The following is a 19,087-nucleotide window of genomic DNA, read 5'->3' as shown; positions in this document are numbered from 1 at the left end:
TAACACATTCAATAAGTACCATTGTTTCAGTTTTACAAGTATAAATGTATCCCGCAGAAACTTCCAAACCTTATCTAAAAATCAAATGTTATTTTGCTATCTCAATTTATCTTATTTTATCAACTTTTTTGCTAGCCAAAGCATGATAATTTGTAACAATTGTTAAAAAATATTTAAAACTATTGCTTAATGAAACAAACCTATTGTCAGCTGTTTTTCTAATTGCGATGTGCATAACATGCCCCTAGAAATGATATTTTAATTTATTTTACAATCAAATGTGCTGTACAGTATCGATACGTTGCTTGAATCATTTACTAAATTTGCTATAACTTTTCTATTTTCAAATCGATTTGCAAAAAATTTAGATCTATATACTTTGAAATTAAATAAGCTTTAACATAGCATAAAAATAAGAACAAAAAGTTTGCAGCTTTTAGGTGTAATTCACAGTAGAATAACGATGCGACTTAAAATTGTGTCCGATTTCACTAATAAATTGGCAGATAACTCTTAAACTGATAATTTGATTGCAAAACATTGTATAGCAGGTTCGTAGAGATTTCAAAGACCTTTAATCTGGTGGAGATCTTTTTGTGGTGTGATAATCACAACCGGATATTTTTGGAAAAAATTGAAAATGCAGTTTTCTCAATTTGAAAAAAACGATAATTTCGCAAATTCTTAAAACGTATTCTACTTTCTTAATTTTTGACCTCATATTCAGATTGTGTGAGTTATTTTACATAGCAAATGACTATAAAATTCACGACTTTCAACTATTTTGTTACAAATTTTTTTCCCAGAATGCATATGGTTTTCTAAATTTTCAAATGCAACGCGCAAGTACTTAGAGTTATCATATTCGAATAAAATTTTGCACTGCTTATTTTTAGACCAAAACACATCTTCTTCCGCCCGGCAAACTGTATATTTAAAAAAATAGTTAAAATAACGAACGGTCTAGTGGACACCCATCAAGCAGTGCTCGGTGAGAACTCCAATGACATATCGGAGCAGTGGCCGCTCCACGCGGCAACCTAGGCCAAATATGTCTTGCTATCCTGAACGAACATTAGTGAAGTACGTCCACAGTCCATGACAACCTTCGATGTAGATTTATCTCAGAAAAGATAGTTACCGCATGCATCTTACAGCTTCGTTGATTGCGGTAAGTTCAGCTTGAAAAACGCTACACAGATCTGGCAGACGAAAACTAAGGCTAAGAGAGAGTTCTTGTGAGTATACCCCACTTCCTACCTTTAGATCCAGCTTGGTGCCATCAGTGTACGTGGCTGCCGAGTCAAAATACGAGATCAGGATTAATTCACCCCTTGAGGGGATGCCTGTCTGGAAGGTAGCCGCCTGGAGTCTACTAGAAGATCTTCCCAGAATCTACATAGAGTTCCCGTACGTCGATCAGTGCTTTTAATATAATAGCATTAGAACTTGCCTGTAGTTTAACATATAAGTGCACAGGCAGAAAGTTAAGCAAGGTCTCTAATGCTTCTAATTGTGCATTTATCTTATCTTACTGTACTCATCATATGTATATTAACTGCGTTGCAATATATTATTCACAAGTTGAAATAAATCATAAAATTGAAGGCCTAAAATAATTGAAAACAATCAAATAATTATATTAATCATATAAAAAAATTCAAAAATAATTGAAAATAATCAAAAATAACAAAATAATCATGTAATTAAACTTACTGTAAACTGGTACTTAATCATTAAACTGTTACGAAAAAAACATGTTTTAATTAAGAATCATTATGATTATTAATCATTATTTAACAGGTCGAAATAAAAAAAAAAATAAATAATAAAAAAAGCCCATGAAGTTTTCCATGTACATATTTTATATGAAAACAAGTAAGAAAGTCTAAGTTCGGGCGGAGCCGAACATTAAATACCCGGCGCAAGTATTTAATATATGACTTTCATCTTTCCGAAAGCTACCTCTACATGGTAAGCCGTGGCGTATCAATTTTGACTAAATTAGAGTCCTTAAATTTCGAAATTTTGAAGTTTCAAGCAGTTCTGAAATTTACCGTTATATGAAAAGCGGCCGTAATTTTAGTCCGATTTCAATAATTTTCAACATTTTGCTTTTATGTGGCAAGCACAATAACCATACCGAGTTTGGTAGAAATTGGTATAACGGGGACCGAGATACACATATCTGATCATAAGTGGGCGGTGCCACGCCCATTTTCCAAAATTTTATCACAAGCGTATTTCTTGGTTAAGAATTGTTGAAAGCATCAAATTTGAATAAATTAGCTTTAATATTTACTGATTTATCGAAGATTTCGTATTTCTCCAAATTACCGTTATATGGGATGTGGGCGTGGTTATTGTCCGATTTTTTAAATTTTCGGCCATTTAGTATGCTGTATCAAGGCCAACAACTGTGCCAAGTTTGGAAGAAAATGGTGCAGCGGTTACCAAGATATACACATGTAACCATAAGTGGGCGTGGCTTCGCCCATTTTCCAAAAACTTATAATATTCTTATTTTTCGTCTAAAAGTTATTGTAAATATTAATTTTGAGCTAATAATGTCCAGTAGTTACTAAAATATCGCAGTTTTCGTATTTCTGAAAATTACCGTTATATGGGAAGTTGGGGTTACAGTCCGATTTCGCCCATTTTCAATACCAACCTACCTTGGATTAACAGAAACCTACATACCAAATTTCGTTGAGATATCTCAATTTTTGCTCGAGTTATCGTGTACACGGACGGACGGACGGACGGTCAGACGGATGGACAGACAGACATGGCTTAATCGATTTCTCTATTCATTCTGAGCATTTATGTATACATTTGTCTATATCTATCTCGATTCGTTTTGGCTGTTACAAAACAACCGTTATGTGAACAAAATTAATATACCCTTGTGCACAAGTGCGCTCGGGTATAAAAAAACACTTTCGTAGTAGTGGTATAGAATTCTAGAAAGTCAATATTTTTTGATCAGAAAACTAAATTTCTCTTTAGTAGATTTCCAATAACGATGCCCAATTGTTTATTTTACCATTTTTTATATTGACGATTTTTATGGTTATCCCATTACATTTTTTGGGCTTCTTGGGAAACATATAAAAAATAATTAGTATTAAAAAGTGGTTGAATAAACAATTAAGTATTGTTATTGGAAGTCTCCTAAAGATAAAGAGAGTTTTTCGATCGAAAAATTTAAGAACTTAATACCATTTCTATGAAAAAGTGTTTTTCATTACATAAAATACATGGACAACTTCATTGGCTTTGAGGCAGTTCTAAATATAAGTTTTTGTATAAAAAAATAGGGGTATTTTTTCATTTAGAAAAATCCTAGGGGGTGAGAGCTTAACATTTTAAACTTTTTCCCCCCGAATGTACCTATAGACCACCCTTGTACGCTTTCAATGCGGAAATGTTAATGACGTTTGAAAAACAACCGTCGCCCACCGATTTTATCACTAGAAATAGTAAAGCGGGTGATCCCAGGGTGAGTCGGAAGCACATTTAGCATATTGGGACGAGACTCTACATATTGCATTTAAAGAAATCATAAATGGAGCAAAAGAGTTTGCTTTCTCCTCAGAATCCTCGAAGGGGCTCTCATTTTCGCTTATTGAGTTCTCAGAGTTTTCGGGGCCGATGTGGTGTAGTGGTCTTTTACAGGGTTGAGTGTGACACCAAACACATTTTGCACCGTGTAAGGGCAACATTTTTTGGAAGCAACGAAATCACCATTATTTTTTGCCAACTGTAAATACATGTTTCTATTATTTCAATAAAAATACGTATGGCCCATGGTGAAATTATACCAGGTGTAGCAATTAGAGCTAGAAGAAAGATTTGACACTATCTTATTTGAAAATTCGCCTTTGAAAATTTCTGTAAGACGGCCGAATGTTAAGAGAATAAAACCTGATTTTAATTTCACCATGCGTATGGCCTAGAATTCAAAAAAAAAATAATAATTTTTTTACTATCAAATATTAGAGGGCGCTGACGCATGATCCGCCCGAGGCGCCTTCATACCCACAATTTTGGTCAGCTGCTTTATCATGATTACACTGTTGAAAAAATTAATTTGTTGGCCTGTATAAGTATAATTTATCTTTACAATTCAGCTCAATGTTTTGCTAACCTTCCTACTAGTCTTCTGTATGTGCATACATATGGGCTACATACACATCCATATATACATTAATATGTACATATCTACTTAAATTTTAAGATCATTGCCTTTGCAGCACAATTTAAAGAAGTTCAGAAATAAAATAGCCATGGAGAACCTGAACTGATGACCTGTGCAAATTTCTAACGAGCGCTGAATATGTTTGTGCAATTTGCATGTTTTGCAGTAAGTAGCGCAATAGCCGGAAGTTATGTATGTATGTACATTTAAGTTGCACCACCTTCATTTGGGAGGAAAGAGGATTCGTACGGAGACGAGGAAATAAAAAGCTAAAACTATAGTTTGTATTTAACTACATATGTACATATGTATGTACGTATTAGGGATGAGGCAAATGTGGAGTTATAGGCGGATGCGGATGTCTGAAAGCTAATATGGTGTCTACATGAGGAGATTCGGTAGGTTCAGTAGGCGCAGCAGTTGAGCGCAACCGTTGCTAAACAAATCAGTGATCGTTATGCGTCTTCTGAACGGCTTGATACATTAGCTGTCAAATTCAACTCTCAAAGGTACACACCATGATATAAACATTACAAGGTAAATTCATTCTCTCAATTCGTTGGCCATGAGTTTTTTTCTGACGTTTGCCAACATTTTAAAATCATATAAAATTTAAAATAAAAAAATTTAATTGTTCACAATTGTTGTTGTTTGAGATTGAAAATGAGAATTTGTGTGTGAGTTTGAGTTTTGAACACGCAACTGTTCAGTTGATCAGAAGTGCACAACAGCGCGTTCAGAAGGTCCAATCGCAATAGTTACTGAACTGTTGCGCCTTCTGAACGTGCCCATTTTCCTCACATCCTCTGTCTGCTACAACATACCTGTCAAGTGACGCTCTGCGTAATCTGAATTCGCTTTGGGCATTTTTGTAGACATTGGGTGTTCTTCTGACAATGCCACCTTCGATAGCATGTGCAACTCTACTCTAAAGCATGACAAAGTCCATCATATTAAGAGTTAGGACGAAATATTTATTTAGATCTAAATATAAAAAGAAAACAACAGTAAAATAATCTCTGTTACATGGGCTAACTTTTGCTGCATTAGTTACACTGGGCAGGTTCCAAATTTTATCTAACTTACCTAAAGCCTTCTAAATTTTTAGAAACTGAATTTTGAAAATTGCTTTGGGTCGCTTCGAGATCATTTAGAAACAAACTTATGTTATACGAGTAAAGAAAAAAAGCATTATTCCTGTAACACGTCAAACAGCCGATCGCTTGACACTTTTCATGATTTTACCAGAAGAAAAAGTTCGGGTAAAATCTTACAACTTTATTCTCTACACAACTCTCCAAAAATCGCCCTCATTTAAAGGTTTTTGGAGTACGGGAACATTTTTTCTGTAACTTCCTGCAAGTTCATGTAAAAACCTGGAAGTTCATGAAGTACTGGATCAGAGCTAATGCGTGAGTATTTTTGTTAAGATGGGTTAACTCACACAAACACGTACATATATATCCATAAAGACAGGTAAAAGTTTCAGAATATTTGGAAGGCGCCATGCCCCTTTTCAAATAGCTCTAATTTTCTCCTTGAGTATGGGATTGATTTCACATGTATCAATACCAAGTTTCATTACTCTACCATGAGCACTTCCGGAGATATGTAGTATGAAAAATTGGGTTTGTGTGGGAAGTGCCACGCCCCCTTTACCTAGCGGTATGAAATACACCAACGGTGGGCAAACGCGGCTCTTTGCTTGGCAAAGTGCGGCTCTTTTTACTGTTTCTTTGCTTAGAACATTTTTCCTTTTTTAAATACATATTTTTTTTGCTGCATATTCTTTAATAGTTTAGTCAGTGAACTGTGTCAGGATAAGACTTCGGGATTCGTTGTCTTATGTCTTCAATTTCATACTTTTGAATGTAAACAAAATCTCTATCAGGTGTTCGTCTAACTTGCAAGTTTCTAAAAATTTTCTGTTCGCGTACTATTTGGGATATTTTTCTCTTGCGAGAGAACAGATGAAATTTCGTCGGAATTTTGCTGTTGGATATTTTTTACTGGAGATTTTAAACGAACGTACCTATTGACTAACCAACATTTAACAGAACTGTTACGAACGGTTTTAACTGATTTTCTTTAACATCTACATTGGAATAATAATAATATTAATGTTTTTCATTTCTAATAATAATTTTATTGTAAAAATTAAATTTTTGGTTTATTTTTCTTGTGGATCTCTGTAGCATTTAGAATTTACATTTGGCTATTTTCGGCCTCGGCCTTGCCCACCGCTGAAATATTCTCATACCTAACAAATACGCCCAAAAAAAATCATAAAAATCGTTTAAGCGGCTTAGGAGGAGTACGAACACAAACACCGGGACACGAGACTTTTATATATTACACTTATGATGTAATGGCCTTATTCATAAAAAATAAAGTAGGTTTAAAGAGCTTTATATTTATTGATGTTTTCATGAATTTTTCAATTTATAAACCTTTTTAAAAGCTACTTTATTTTTTATGAATAAGTCCATAAAGCTATATCTAAATGAGCTCTAAGCGACATCAAAGGATATTTGAAATATCGTTATCTTGAAAACTAAAACCAATCTAAAAAACGGGGGACGCAAATGAATTAAGAGGACCCCGGTTAATTAAGAACAACTATCAAAACCGAGCACAGTGTTTTTTATTATTTTCTTCTTCTTCATTGACGCTATAGTCACTTAAGCCGTTTTGGTCGAGTTCCAGCACGCCAGTCTTTTCTTTTTCTAGTCAACTAGCGCCAATCAGAAACACCAAGAAAAGCTAAGTTCCTCTCCACCTAGTCTTTCAAAGAAAGAATAATTGACTATTTTGTGCAAAACTGTGTGTGTGCTTTTATTGAAAAATTGTAACAGTAAATTTAAGAAGCTCAATTTGTAACAGCACACAATTTAATTGAGGGAAACTAATTAATAAAACTTAATTTTTAGTCGTAGATTGTTTTCTAGATCAGGTAATTTTCACAAGACATTTTCATTTCTATAGAAAAAATCAAATTTTAACAGGGAAAGTAAAAAAAAATAGTTTGTAATTTTTTTTTGTTTCTTCTTTTACAAAAAAATCAAGCTACTAACGAAGAAAATCGATTGATAAATAAAAAAGTTGTGAATGGCCAAATGAAAATGCGTGATAATTTTTTTTTATGAAATATGAGCAGGAAAGAATGTTACTCATACGCCATGCACAAGTATGTTATCTTATTACATTAAACGATCAATTCTTACATATATATATGTGTGTGTGTTTTTTTTATTTTTTTAGGGACTTGTGTAGCACATATTTAGCTCTATATTTAACAAAAAAAAGAAAAAAATCGAACCGCATGGTCCTTAAATATACGGAATCAAAGAGAGTTATGTCATAAAAGTGGAAGTTGATTGTGTCTTTTCTTACTGAGAAAAAAATAAACCATATCCTCTTTGTTTCTAGCTAAAATACATATGATTTGGCGCCAAATGACCTTTTGTTTACTTTAAACAGATTTATTTTTGGAGCTTTTTCGTTTGAATACGATTTTGTTCTGCACTTCACAGATTCTTTTTCGTATAATTAATAAAAACCGGAAAAATATCTAAAATTATATGTTCTGCCTAATGGCATTCCAGCCCGGACCCTACTGAAAATTAACAAAGAATGGGCAAAGATCACTGAGCTACAACTACAACATGTGAGGTCAAATGTTCACTTTGATTACGCGATTGGTGCATTTGTAGAGATAATAGCTAGAGAGTTGTTTGAAAATTTTTTGATTGAGTTAAACTCATTCTCGATAAAAATTTCTAGACAACAGCACTCTTCGATCGATCTAACATACCTACTTCTAAGTTTGTTTAAAAAATATTTTTCTGTTAAAAAATTTTAAATCGCTAACATGGAAAAACTAAAAATGACTCTGTTTGGAAAAAATCATGCTACTTCTTCCTTAGTATAGGTTTTAAAATTTATCTGCCCTTTAAACACAAATTTTGTTCTGAAAAAAAGGCCAAATAAATTTCAAAACCTACCTGAGAAAACGGCACTTCAACTTTGCGCTTATGAAAAACTACTTAAATATGAAGATTTTCTAACTTGCTCTAACAGTGCATTCATGTGTATTACATACACTGACGGAAAAAAATATTAAAATCAATCAGAAACGTAATGTATCTTACTATAAACGTCAACGAAAGTACTGTATACTGGTAAATATTCAATTCAATTACGCGCACATTAAAATGACCGCTGAAAAAGCATCCGTGAAGTGTATAATCAAGATAAAAACCGAAAAAAAGTATTCAGCTTTTATTTGATGACTTTTGTATCATTTCCGAGAGGATGCATGAGTGTGGCTTCTTTGGAAACAATTATTCTATGTAAGTAAAACATAATTTAAGCTGAACTTTTAAATGTATAATAATTTGGGCACTGTTTTGTATTAGGTACGTAACAGCGCGGTAAGATGCCGCTTGTGCATTACCTCATACCAGCACTAAAAATATTATTTTCAATATCTTCAGTAGTAAAGTGCTTCATGCACACATAGCTCGATTTGGTGCTTAATGCATCTCCTCGCCGGCAGAACTGCTTCCACTTTTTCGCCAGATTTCCGTCCGTAGGAAACGAAAAAAAAACTTATATCGCACGCTTTCCTTTTGTTTTCACTATTACACTTCGCCCCGGCATACTTAATTTTGCTTTGTAATGTCTCAATAATTGTTTAAAACCACGCAGATATATTAATGCACATATATTAAAATTGTTATTTGGTTTTTTCGTATGCTCACAATCAACAATTGCACCGAGATGACGTCACGCACACAGCTGATTCTGTCAAAATCACAAAGAGCGGATTAGCTGTACCGCGATTGGCGCAATCTCTATTTCTCTCAATCGTGCATAATATGATTTTGTTAATTTCTTCCTTTTGACCACTTTTCCCCACTTTTTCCCATACCGGCAAGTAATTATAATATCACAGTAAAGGAAAAAGAAAAAAATAAGAATAGAAATTCATCTGATCAAAAGATGATTGTACCTAAAATCTAGTGATTGTACCTAATGTACCTTTATACCATGTTCGGACCGACATCGAAAACATGTTTTCCTTGCTATAACTGGTTTTCGACCTAAAACTTGTGTTTTCGTCCATGTAAAATCTGTCAAACAAAAACCAGTTTTCGCTGAAGACTACTTGAAACTCTCGTTCCACTCATTCCAATCGGTGTCTTCATTAGTATTTGGGCTTTTTGGGATTTATTGTCAATTGGCTGGCCAAATTAAAATATGTACAAAAGAAGAAGGTTGCTAATGATAAGAAAATTAAAGACAAAGATTTTGATTTTTTTTTTTTCGTAGCAAAACTGTAAACAAAGGATGAAAAAAATGTCAACGAAAACACTAACAGCCGGTGCGAACAGCTTTCAGCCCACAATCCCAAAACTCGTTTTCAAAGTGTTTTCGTTGTTGGTCCGAACATGCTAGTAGGTCAGCAAACGTCGGAAAAAGGTACAATTGTACCTAGTTTTTCATCCCTGGTATGTAAATTTACATATACATACTCAGATGTGAACAGTTAAATACGTGCGTAATAAATTTTTGTATAAAAATATTATTTTTAATACGAACATATTTAAACGCAAATCAAATATATATAAACTATTCATTTTTACTATGCATTATTTCCCACAGTGTATATGTAGATTTTCTTAGGTGGGAGAAGTACACTCGCACACTGTAATATACCCTAACTGAAAATTTTTACCACCATAAAAAAATCAATTAAAATTCGGGTGCCATAATTATGGCCACATTTACATTCACACATTCATATATCTATACATAAATAAATGTAAATTGTGGTGTTGGGGTCGATGATTACCTTTTTGCGCGACGCTGTTGAAGTTGTTCCTGAAATTGTTGTTTGGTGAGATGTACACCACCAGCTAAGGGCAAACGAGAGCGAGGGGGCGACTGACCACTCCGTGTGCCATTTAAAATCGCAGTTGCAGCCAAATTTCCATTTATATTCGAACTCGGATTTGCACTATTCAACGTTGGCCGTGTTGCCGCCTTATTGTCGGCGGCTATCGTTGTTGACGCTATGGAGCTGTCACGAGGTTTGGCCTTGCTAGCGACGGATGTGACGACGTCGTTGCTGGCCAACACCACAGGATGTGAAGAATATGCATAGACGTGCGGTCTTAGAAACCATGGAATGGGTGGCTCTTTTGGGGGTGGCAAGAATATACCAGTTGGTACCGTTGTTATGAAGAGTGGACGTTTAATCACGTGGTCTTGCTGACTTGTCTATGTATGTGCATGAAGTGAGAAAAAAGTTAGGGGTTTAGGAGAAAGGCACTACCTAAGTATATTGCAAGCTTTCAGAATTTTCACATTTTGTATTAATCTGCTTAGGAAAGTATGTACTCGAATTGCGCGAAATTAGTATCAGTTTTTAATAAACAAAAAAAATATCCGGCGTACAGGGTTTAATTTGAAAACTCTGAATTTCTATTCGCTGTTAGTGATAAGTATTTGCAGATATTACTTTCCTTAGCATTAATATTCTTGAATTGATATATGTATGCAAGTCTATCGCGCAATTGCTGGAAAAGGCCAAGATCAAAATAAAATACATATATTCTTATGTATGAAAGGGTCTTCGCTTTTTCCTCTTAACTTCTTGACTACATAACTTTTCCAGTAATGCGCGTTTTACTACATATTTATTTAAAGCAAATAGGCCTACATTTGAAGATTGTCTGGACTTGGTCCACACATCTGGAGCTGTTGTTAAATGCAGACTACGTAGCTTCCGATTCAATTCCTCTCTCAACTTTTCAATCTCTTCGTCGTTTGACCTTCCCGAGGGCAAATGCGTCATTTTGTTCGACATGGTGGAGGAAGAGAAACGATTCTTTTGACGATGAGATTGCTGTAGGGACCACAGCGTTTCTTCATCAGTTGCAACATTCTGGCGAAAGGGCAGCGCCGAATCCCGCTGCTCGTAACGACGTATCGGGCGCACAATTGCGTTTGGCTTACAACTGTCCAATTGGCTGGACAGGTCGTCGTTGTTGAGTACGGTGAAGGATGCAATAGGCTTGTGTGGATATAGACTCGTATTTATCGGTTGAGGGCTGCCGAAACGACTATTAAGGCTGCTGACATGTGGCTGAGGTCGATAGGTGCTGGCGAAAGAGAAATTTTGGTTGCGGACTATTGAGCTGCTGTTTTTTAAGTCCGATTCTGCAAGAGTTGCAGGTGTCTCGTTGCCTGTATCAGTAACAAGGATGTTGTTGTTTTCGTTATTGGTTTCTGCGTTGGGAGTGGGGTGAATTTCTGCCTTAGGCGAGTTTGGAGGGAGGTGCTCTGGATTTGTGGCATTGGGTTGGGTGTCAAATTTCATAATTTTTGACAGCTCTTTACCACGCAGGTTTTAACACTTCGAGTAACTACTTAGCACTATTTCAACATAATGAATAACGGGTAAACAACGCAGTTAAAATTTAATATTTTTATTCGAGAAATTTAGCACAAATTCACGTAAAGTTCTTTGGTCACTAAGCTGCGTCAGCAAATCGATACTCGAACTTTTGCTTTGTTAAACGAGTAATACAATTTTAGCAACATTGTGCGATACTAAATGAAAAAACATATGCGTGCCGACTATTTCAAACGTTCCCACGACCACTAGTGTACTCGTAGCTGTTAGCGTTTAAAAGCAGGCGCACTCCATGGCACACGGCGACCAAATGACCAAAACATAAATGCCGCGCAGTGGCAAGACTCGGTCAGAACGCGGAGCTTAACATTCGGAAAAACGGAAAATGCCGATGGTCAATTGCTTTGTAAAGTGCGGGACTGGGTAAGGGGGCCGTAAGTTAACGCAAGGGGCCAGCTGGCGCACGCAACCAACTATTGTGTTCCTCAGTTGGTCAACAGCTGAGCGGAGTATTTAAATAAAGTGGGTTGCGGAAAGGATGGGACCTACATACATACAAAATTAGTGTGAAAATTCTTGTGAACGGCACATTTGTACGTAGGCATTATTTATATGCACGTAGGTGTGTACAATCCCTGCAGGGAAAGCTACTAGTTGTGAACTAGAATTCTACTGGTTTGCGTTTCAGCCGAACTAGTTCACGTTCTATCCTATTTCAATGTTAGCGACTGGTATTTTTAACATTGCGATGTCCTACGAGATGTCAATTGTCAGGCTATGCATCAGCATCTACTAGTATAAATACTAGTAGCATCATACCAGTTGATGAGATAGTCTGCCAATTCATGCCCCGTGGAAAGCATAAGTGTGCCTTTTTGCTCGCGACGCTCCAGCAGTCACAATGGCCGACAGAGCAAAGCACTCGCGTGGTAAGCCTGAGGTCCCAGGTTCAAATCCTGGCGCAGGGAAAATTTTTTCATTTTCTATTTTTTATTTTATTTTTATTTTTTATAAATTTATTTTTTGTATAGGCTGTTTATTGTAATTTTTAAATTTAATAAAAAAATATTTTTGTTTAATTTCTTTGTTTTTATAGCACAAGCATTTCTTCCTAAATGTTTTTTTGCAATGCAATTAGATTTTCAAATTTGTTATTTATTTATAAATTGAATAAATTATTTTTACTTACATTTATTTAACTGTAAAACCTTAACCACCTCCAAGCGGCCTCGAACCTGCGATTTCAGAACCAGAACCAGAAGTCTTCACGTGACGCCACAGCCGACATTTGTAAGAAAAGCAATTAATTGCGTTTTATTTTGGCTTTGGCAATTCAAAGGCAGATGTCGCTGATCGCCTAAGTTCTTCGAAATTGTCGAACTGGTAGGCACATACTAGTTAATGAACTAGTATTTTTTTTAACTGGTTTGGCTTTTCACTGCAGGGATGTATTTAAAAATACTAAACATAGTACTTTATGTAGATGACGAAATTATGAAGTGTACTTCCAACTTTTTAAAAAGAACAATGAACATTAGTCTTCGTCGGCAAACAATTTTTGAAGCAAAAGAAACTGCGCATAAAATTTTGCCGCTAAAGCTTGAACACAACTTGTTTTTTTTTTTTTAAGCGCTTAAGCAGGGATCATACGATTTGTATATTTGTACAGATTTGGGACTTTTTACAGTTACAGACTGGGGTTGTTTAGACATTTTTTTTATTGAGCTGAACTCATTGGCTTACAACTGTCAAACTGGTTGGATAGGGCGTCGTTGTTGACGATGGGAAAGGATGCAATAGGCTTGCGTGGTTATAGACTCGTATTTAACGGTGGAGGATTGCTGAAACTTCTTTTAAATTCGTCTTACTTTGTGTTTGAAAATATTATTGCAGGCAAGTATCAAGTTTGGAAATAACACAAAAAAAAAAAACGCCGCAACATGTAAACTTAATTTTGGGCCGTAATTTAAGGATCTGTATACCGTTTCTAGATCAGGTAATTCTCTCAAGATGTTATGATTTTAAGTTTGCATTGTGAATGAAAAACTATTCTAATTTTAGCAGAGAAAAAAATAACAGATATGACCATAATCGTACATAGTCGTACATGGCGTATGAGTAACATTTTTCTTCTTCTCATATTTCATTTAAAAAATTATTGCGCATTTTCGTTACCCGATAACACAAAACTCTAAGTGTGAAGAACAATTGTTTTATAAGGTTATAGTCGTAGACTGTGCTCTTATAAGGGTTTTATAAGGCTCTGCATGCAAGCATATTTTTATAAGCCTCTTCCTTTATACTGTTTGCTCTTCCATTTCTGGATTAGTGCAAAACCTCTACAATGGTATACTTTTAGATCTCTATTAACGTTCTACATTCATAGCAATTAGTCAGCAGCAAGCAAATGTATAGAGTTATATCAATTCTAATTTTTAGAGAAATTTTCGTTTTTCGGTAGATAAGAAAAAAGCTTTGTTTTTAAACTTATATGGGGAAATCTTTTGAGACGGGGACATATTGCGTACTGCCATATTGTTGCGCCTACAAAGCAGCTGCACTGCCAAGTGCGGTTTCTATACCTTCGTTTATAATACTTATATGTGTAAATATCAATAAATAGTTATTCAAAACAAAACTAACGGTTTAAATCACCAGTTTACTTGCTAAAATCGAGAAAATCAGGAAATTTCTAGTGCAACCCGCACAAAATCTATTTTTTTATTAAGGTATAACTTCTTGAGCGGTCAGACCTAAAGCTGGGGTTTTCAGACATTTATTTGTAGGTTCTTAGGAATAAAATGACAGGTATTAAGGTGCCAGTTACCAAATGCAAGAAAAGAGGCTGCTTACAACTGTAACTCAATTTCACGTATTTCACAAAAAAAGTGAATTTTCTTGTGGTAGTCGTTGAGCGGTACTTATTTTACATTTGTGGCTATAAAACATACTTCTTCAATTCTTCAGAAGGAGAATCCTAGGTTAAAGGACAATGTGCTACTTATCATTGCTGAAAACTCTTCTTGAGCACACGCGTTATCACTGCGTAATTTTTTACTTAATATTGGTTTTTCTTTGAGCACAACCAATCAAGGGCAAGAAAATTCATAAACCCTGGTGCAATATTTTGTGTTTGTGTATTTGGGTCTGTGTAAAAAATGCTCACCTCTAAAAATTATTTTAATGGTCAGTACTGGATAATCCTTACTGATATAAATGCGAAAAGTTTGTTTGTTAGGCTTTCACGCATTAACTACTCAACCGATTTTAATGGAATTTCGCACACTAGTGTCATCTAGCCCAACTTAAAATATAGGGTAGCTTTTATCCTGATTAGACAAAGGGGCGTGGCACCTCCCACACAAACGGAATTTTTGATACTGCATACCTCTGAAAGTATGGAGATATATGAAATCAACACTATACTCATGGAAAAATGTGCGTTCTTAGAAAAGGGCCCGTGGCACCTGCCATGCGGACTGAATTTTTCATACTACTACCTGTTACTTGAATTGAAATTATTTTATAACTTAAATTAATTATTACAAAATGGATGTCGATCGAGTCGTCATAACCCAGAAATGGTGACTCTTAGAAAAAAAAAGTGTCATAACAGGTTTTAGTGATAATTGCATGATCTACTCTTTTGTCTAACCTATTTTTATGATACACCTTACCGTTTAGCTAAAAAATAGTAAAAATCAATTTGTGTGACCTTTGACCCTGAATAATTTTTTTTTAAAGATCTGGGATCGATAAGGACTTTTCACATTTCATTTATAATGACGTTCGTAACATTCGTACCAATTTTCTGCTTTATGCGACTTAGTTCAACCTTGAAAATCTAACTTGACAGGGCTAATAGAAAAAATATTTTGAAAATATGGTTTAAATAGAGTAGCAATTGAAAAATATTAGTTACGCGGGTTATAATGTACTGCAATTGGCTTGACAAGTGATCATTTATGAAAAACAAATTGTGCTACTATGTTGAAAAGTTTTTTTTTTGATTGTAAAGTCCCCGTCTCAAAAGATTTTCCCATATACCTCCATACATTTTTCTGCGGAGATTAATTACACAGCGCAACACTGATTTTGGTGCCGCGAATATTTATGCTGTTTTTACCTCGCTTTTATTAGTTCGGGATGTAACTATGTATGTAATATTGATGCGCCTAAAAGATGCAGCGGTTTCCATTCTCAAGTTACATACCTGATGACAGTACGAATGCGAATCGCTTTAAACTTCCATTCTTAAATTAACCTGATGACGGTACGAATGGAAATTTTAACAGCGAGGTTTAAGTTTTTTAAACTACAGTTTTATTTATTGATATAATCTTTTGTACTGAGTACGAATCCGTAGGTATAAAGTTTCCATCAGCTCCAGATTTTTAGTCCTCTATTTAACAATAAAAAAATACTAGTAAATTTTGTTCTTGAAAAAAAATGTTTGCCAAAATTAGGCTTGGCTGTTCAATAAATGACTAAAATCGGCCTTAGGGTCAAGGTGCCTAAGTAAAAGGTTCTATCACCTGTTGTTGCGGTAGGTACTCAAACTTCGCCAACATCAGTTTTTGCTATTCAACAAATACAAATGACTACAAGTGACCAGACCATCAAGTCAAGGTGTAGGAATGGAATTTTCAGGTATAGTAGTCGAGAGTTCTAGATTTAATTTAAGCCTAAGTGGAAGGTTCTATCATCTTCTGTTTCTTTGGTAGAGCTTCGAAAATATTGGAAAGAACGCGACTTTTTGACACTTTGACCTCGTGTTTCTTAAAATCTGGAGCTGATGTAATCAGTCCACCAAAGACAGCTGTAACATTTTCCGAACCAAAATTTGTTTCCATTTTTCTTCGTCTGTGTTATTTTTTCACTTCGCGAAGTTGGATTCTTCTTCAAAAAGATCGTGAACACGCTTTATCCATATCTACTATTTCAGACTTTAATAGATAATGAAAGAGGGAATACTCTATTCACGTAGACTATCTTCAATTCAATTCAATTTATTGAGGATATATTAGTAGAATACGATACAAGTAGCATTTTTATACCCGCAAATTTACCACTTGAGCATTTCGTACGACCTTTTCTATTCAAAGAATAAATACTTTATGCACCGCTCTTCACGTAAACTATTGGATTTTAATATACGAATTGATTTTATAAGTGGCTTTGGATAGAGTTCTGGCCATGATAAAAAAGAAGGTAGTTTCAATAAACAACTTTTTGAAGGATACTGAGATTTTTGAAGCTTCATAATGTGTTCATGTTGCAAGCAGCGTTACCATATTGTTAATATATAAAAATAAATTAGGGAATTTCGAGATAGGAATTCTTTTCACAGTAAATGGGTGTAAATATTTTAGTCTTCTAAGACGAAACCAAACAAGTCTAGTACATGCTATACATATGTATTGAAAATATGTACATACATATAAAGAATGCAATTTTACTTTGAAGTACAATAGATAATGGCATATGTACTTACGTTTATGGTATTTCTCACTTCTACCCCAAAACTGAAAATTAATCTATATGTACATATGTATGTATGTTGCGATCAACATTATTAAATGTTTTTATTTAGGTAATAAATTCAACAAACCCATCAAGATGTAATTTTTCTCATCTTTTATTTTCATATTTATATAGAGCATGTGTGAATCGGTAACAAAGTTCGCGGTTAGTAAATTTTTGACAACTGGTGAATAAAATTTCAGTAGCTCATGAGGCTAATGTAATTTTTCTTTAAATAAAAGCTTAAATTGATGAATTGCAATAAACGATGATAGATGTTTTCTTAAAATATTAATTTCACTTGAATTTTAATATTTTCATCCGCATAAATCTGCGGTTATCAAAAATTTACTGCTGTCAAAAAATATTTAATTTCACACAGCAGATTGGCAAAACTGTCTCACCATAGTAAAAATAATATTCAACAACTTTCCCCATAGAACCGATTCACACACGCCCTTAGTTTTGTTCTCTTTTAACTTTAGATTTAAATTATGTATTGGTAAAAATTTCCTTCCCAAAAATAAAAAAAAAGGTTTTACAATTCTTTCTTCGATAGTAACATTTGAATTGTACAATACATTTTTTTTGAAATTTGGACTTGTTAGTTTTCACCATTAAGTTCAATAAATTTCCAGTTCAAATTCTCCAAAAGATTCAAAAAATCAGCACTTGGATTATAAAGACCTCCTTCAGATATGCAATCAACGAAAGTAAATTATTTGTTTTTGTTATTTTCAAATTATTGTTGCTTTCCCACAATAAGTTTTTCATTAATAACGGCCTAAAGCTAAATAAAAATTGTTGAATATGAAAGTAAATTATTGTCTTTCTCGTCCTGAAACCGAATTGCGTCAGACCCATTTTCGACATAAGGTAACCTGCAAAATTCTCCAGCCAATCAAACTGGATATCGCTAAGTGATATTTTTGCAGCTTCCAAACGCGCGTCATATTTTTTATTATTTAAAAAAAAAATATTTTATTTTTTACTTTGTCGATCAAATTCTTTTCAGAAAAATTTTTTATTATAAGTTTCAATCTGGTAGCTTGATTTAGATGAAAATGTCATAATCTCAGCAAAAGTCAAATGGCTAACATGGCTTCTAATGTCATTAAGTGAAACTACCTTCTTTTTTATACCATGGTTCTGGCTGTAGCGCCATATTGTTTTTTCCTTTTAATGGAAAAAAGTTTTAAAGGCGAAAAAATCAAAATTTTCGTTTTACATTTTCTCGGAATTTTGATTATAGAAAATAATTCATTCTTGTGTTATTTATGTATGTATATTGAATGTCACCTTTTCACAAATTTTTTTATGATTTATTTATAGAGCAAAATGGTAGAGTATTTGCCCTTCAGTTTTGCTCAAGTAAGGCATTATAAGACCCTTATAAAACTTTGTGTGTTATCCGGGCATTCACAACTTTATTTATCGATGATCTTCGTTAGTAGCTTGAGCTAAGTGGTTAGAGGTGCGTACATGATAGTGTCCGACCGAAGCTGGAATTTTGGTCGAAGCCGAGGCCGAATCCGAATATTAGGTACTATTCAATATTCGGCCGAACACCGAAGCCGAAGCCGAATATTATAGTTTAACGATTCAAAAATAATAAGTCTGTGATTTTTTATTTCGTAACAAATTATCTATCTATCTATATATTAATACGCTAACATAAATTTTGTTCGCCTTCGTTTAGCGATTCTACCGATTTCAAAACCAAGAACACCATTGGAAAGGTATTTTTCTGTAGAGTTTTTATGGTTTCATAATTGGTAGAAAATTACGGCCAAAACCGTCGTTTAAACATTTTTTATTTGTGTATAGATGTTGCTGCAACATGTTCAATTTGAGTTGTTTCCGCATTTAGTTTACGATTAAAACAAAAAAGTGAAGGCAAATGACGAAGGCAAGATAAAGACGAAAATGAAAACAATGAG

At 34.3% G+C, this 19,087-nt stretch overlaps 1 protein-coding gene across 1 annotated transcript in view; it reads right to left on the bottom strand.

Annotated features, from left to right (window-relative positions):
• Positions 1 to 11,938, bottom strand: part of LOC118746203 (radial spoke head protein 3 homolog) — a gene marked incomplete in the record, with an annotated part of 28,832 nt that extends 16,894 nt beyond the window's left edge. The window contains 2 exon segments of the mRNA XM_036480024.1: positions 10,059 to 10,486; positions 10,929 to 11,938. Coding sequence (XP_036335917.1) covers positions 10,059 to 10,486; positions 10,929 to 11,588 — 1,088 coding nt within the window.
• Between the last annotated feature and the right edge of the window lie 7,149 nt (positions 11,939 to 19,087).

This window comes from Rhagoletis pomonella, unplaced genomic scaffold (genome assembly GCF_013731165.1).
Source record: "Rhagoletis pomonella isolate Grant_MI unplaced genomic scaffold, Rhpom_1.0 Rhpom_scaffold_00010, whole genome shotgun sequence".
NCBI classification, from domain to species: Eukaryota; Metazoa; Arthropoda; class Insecta; order Diptera; family Tephritidae; genus Rhagoletis; species Rhagoletis pomonella.
Note: the sequence above shows the minus strand (reverse complement) of the source record. Positions and strands in the feature narration are given on the sequence as shown.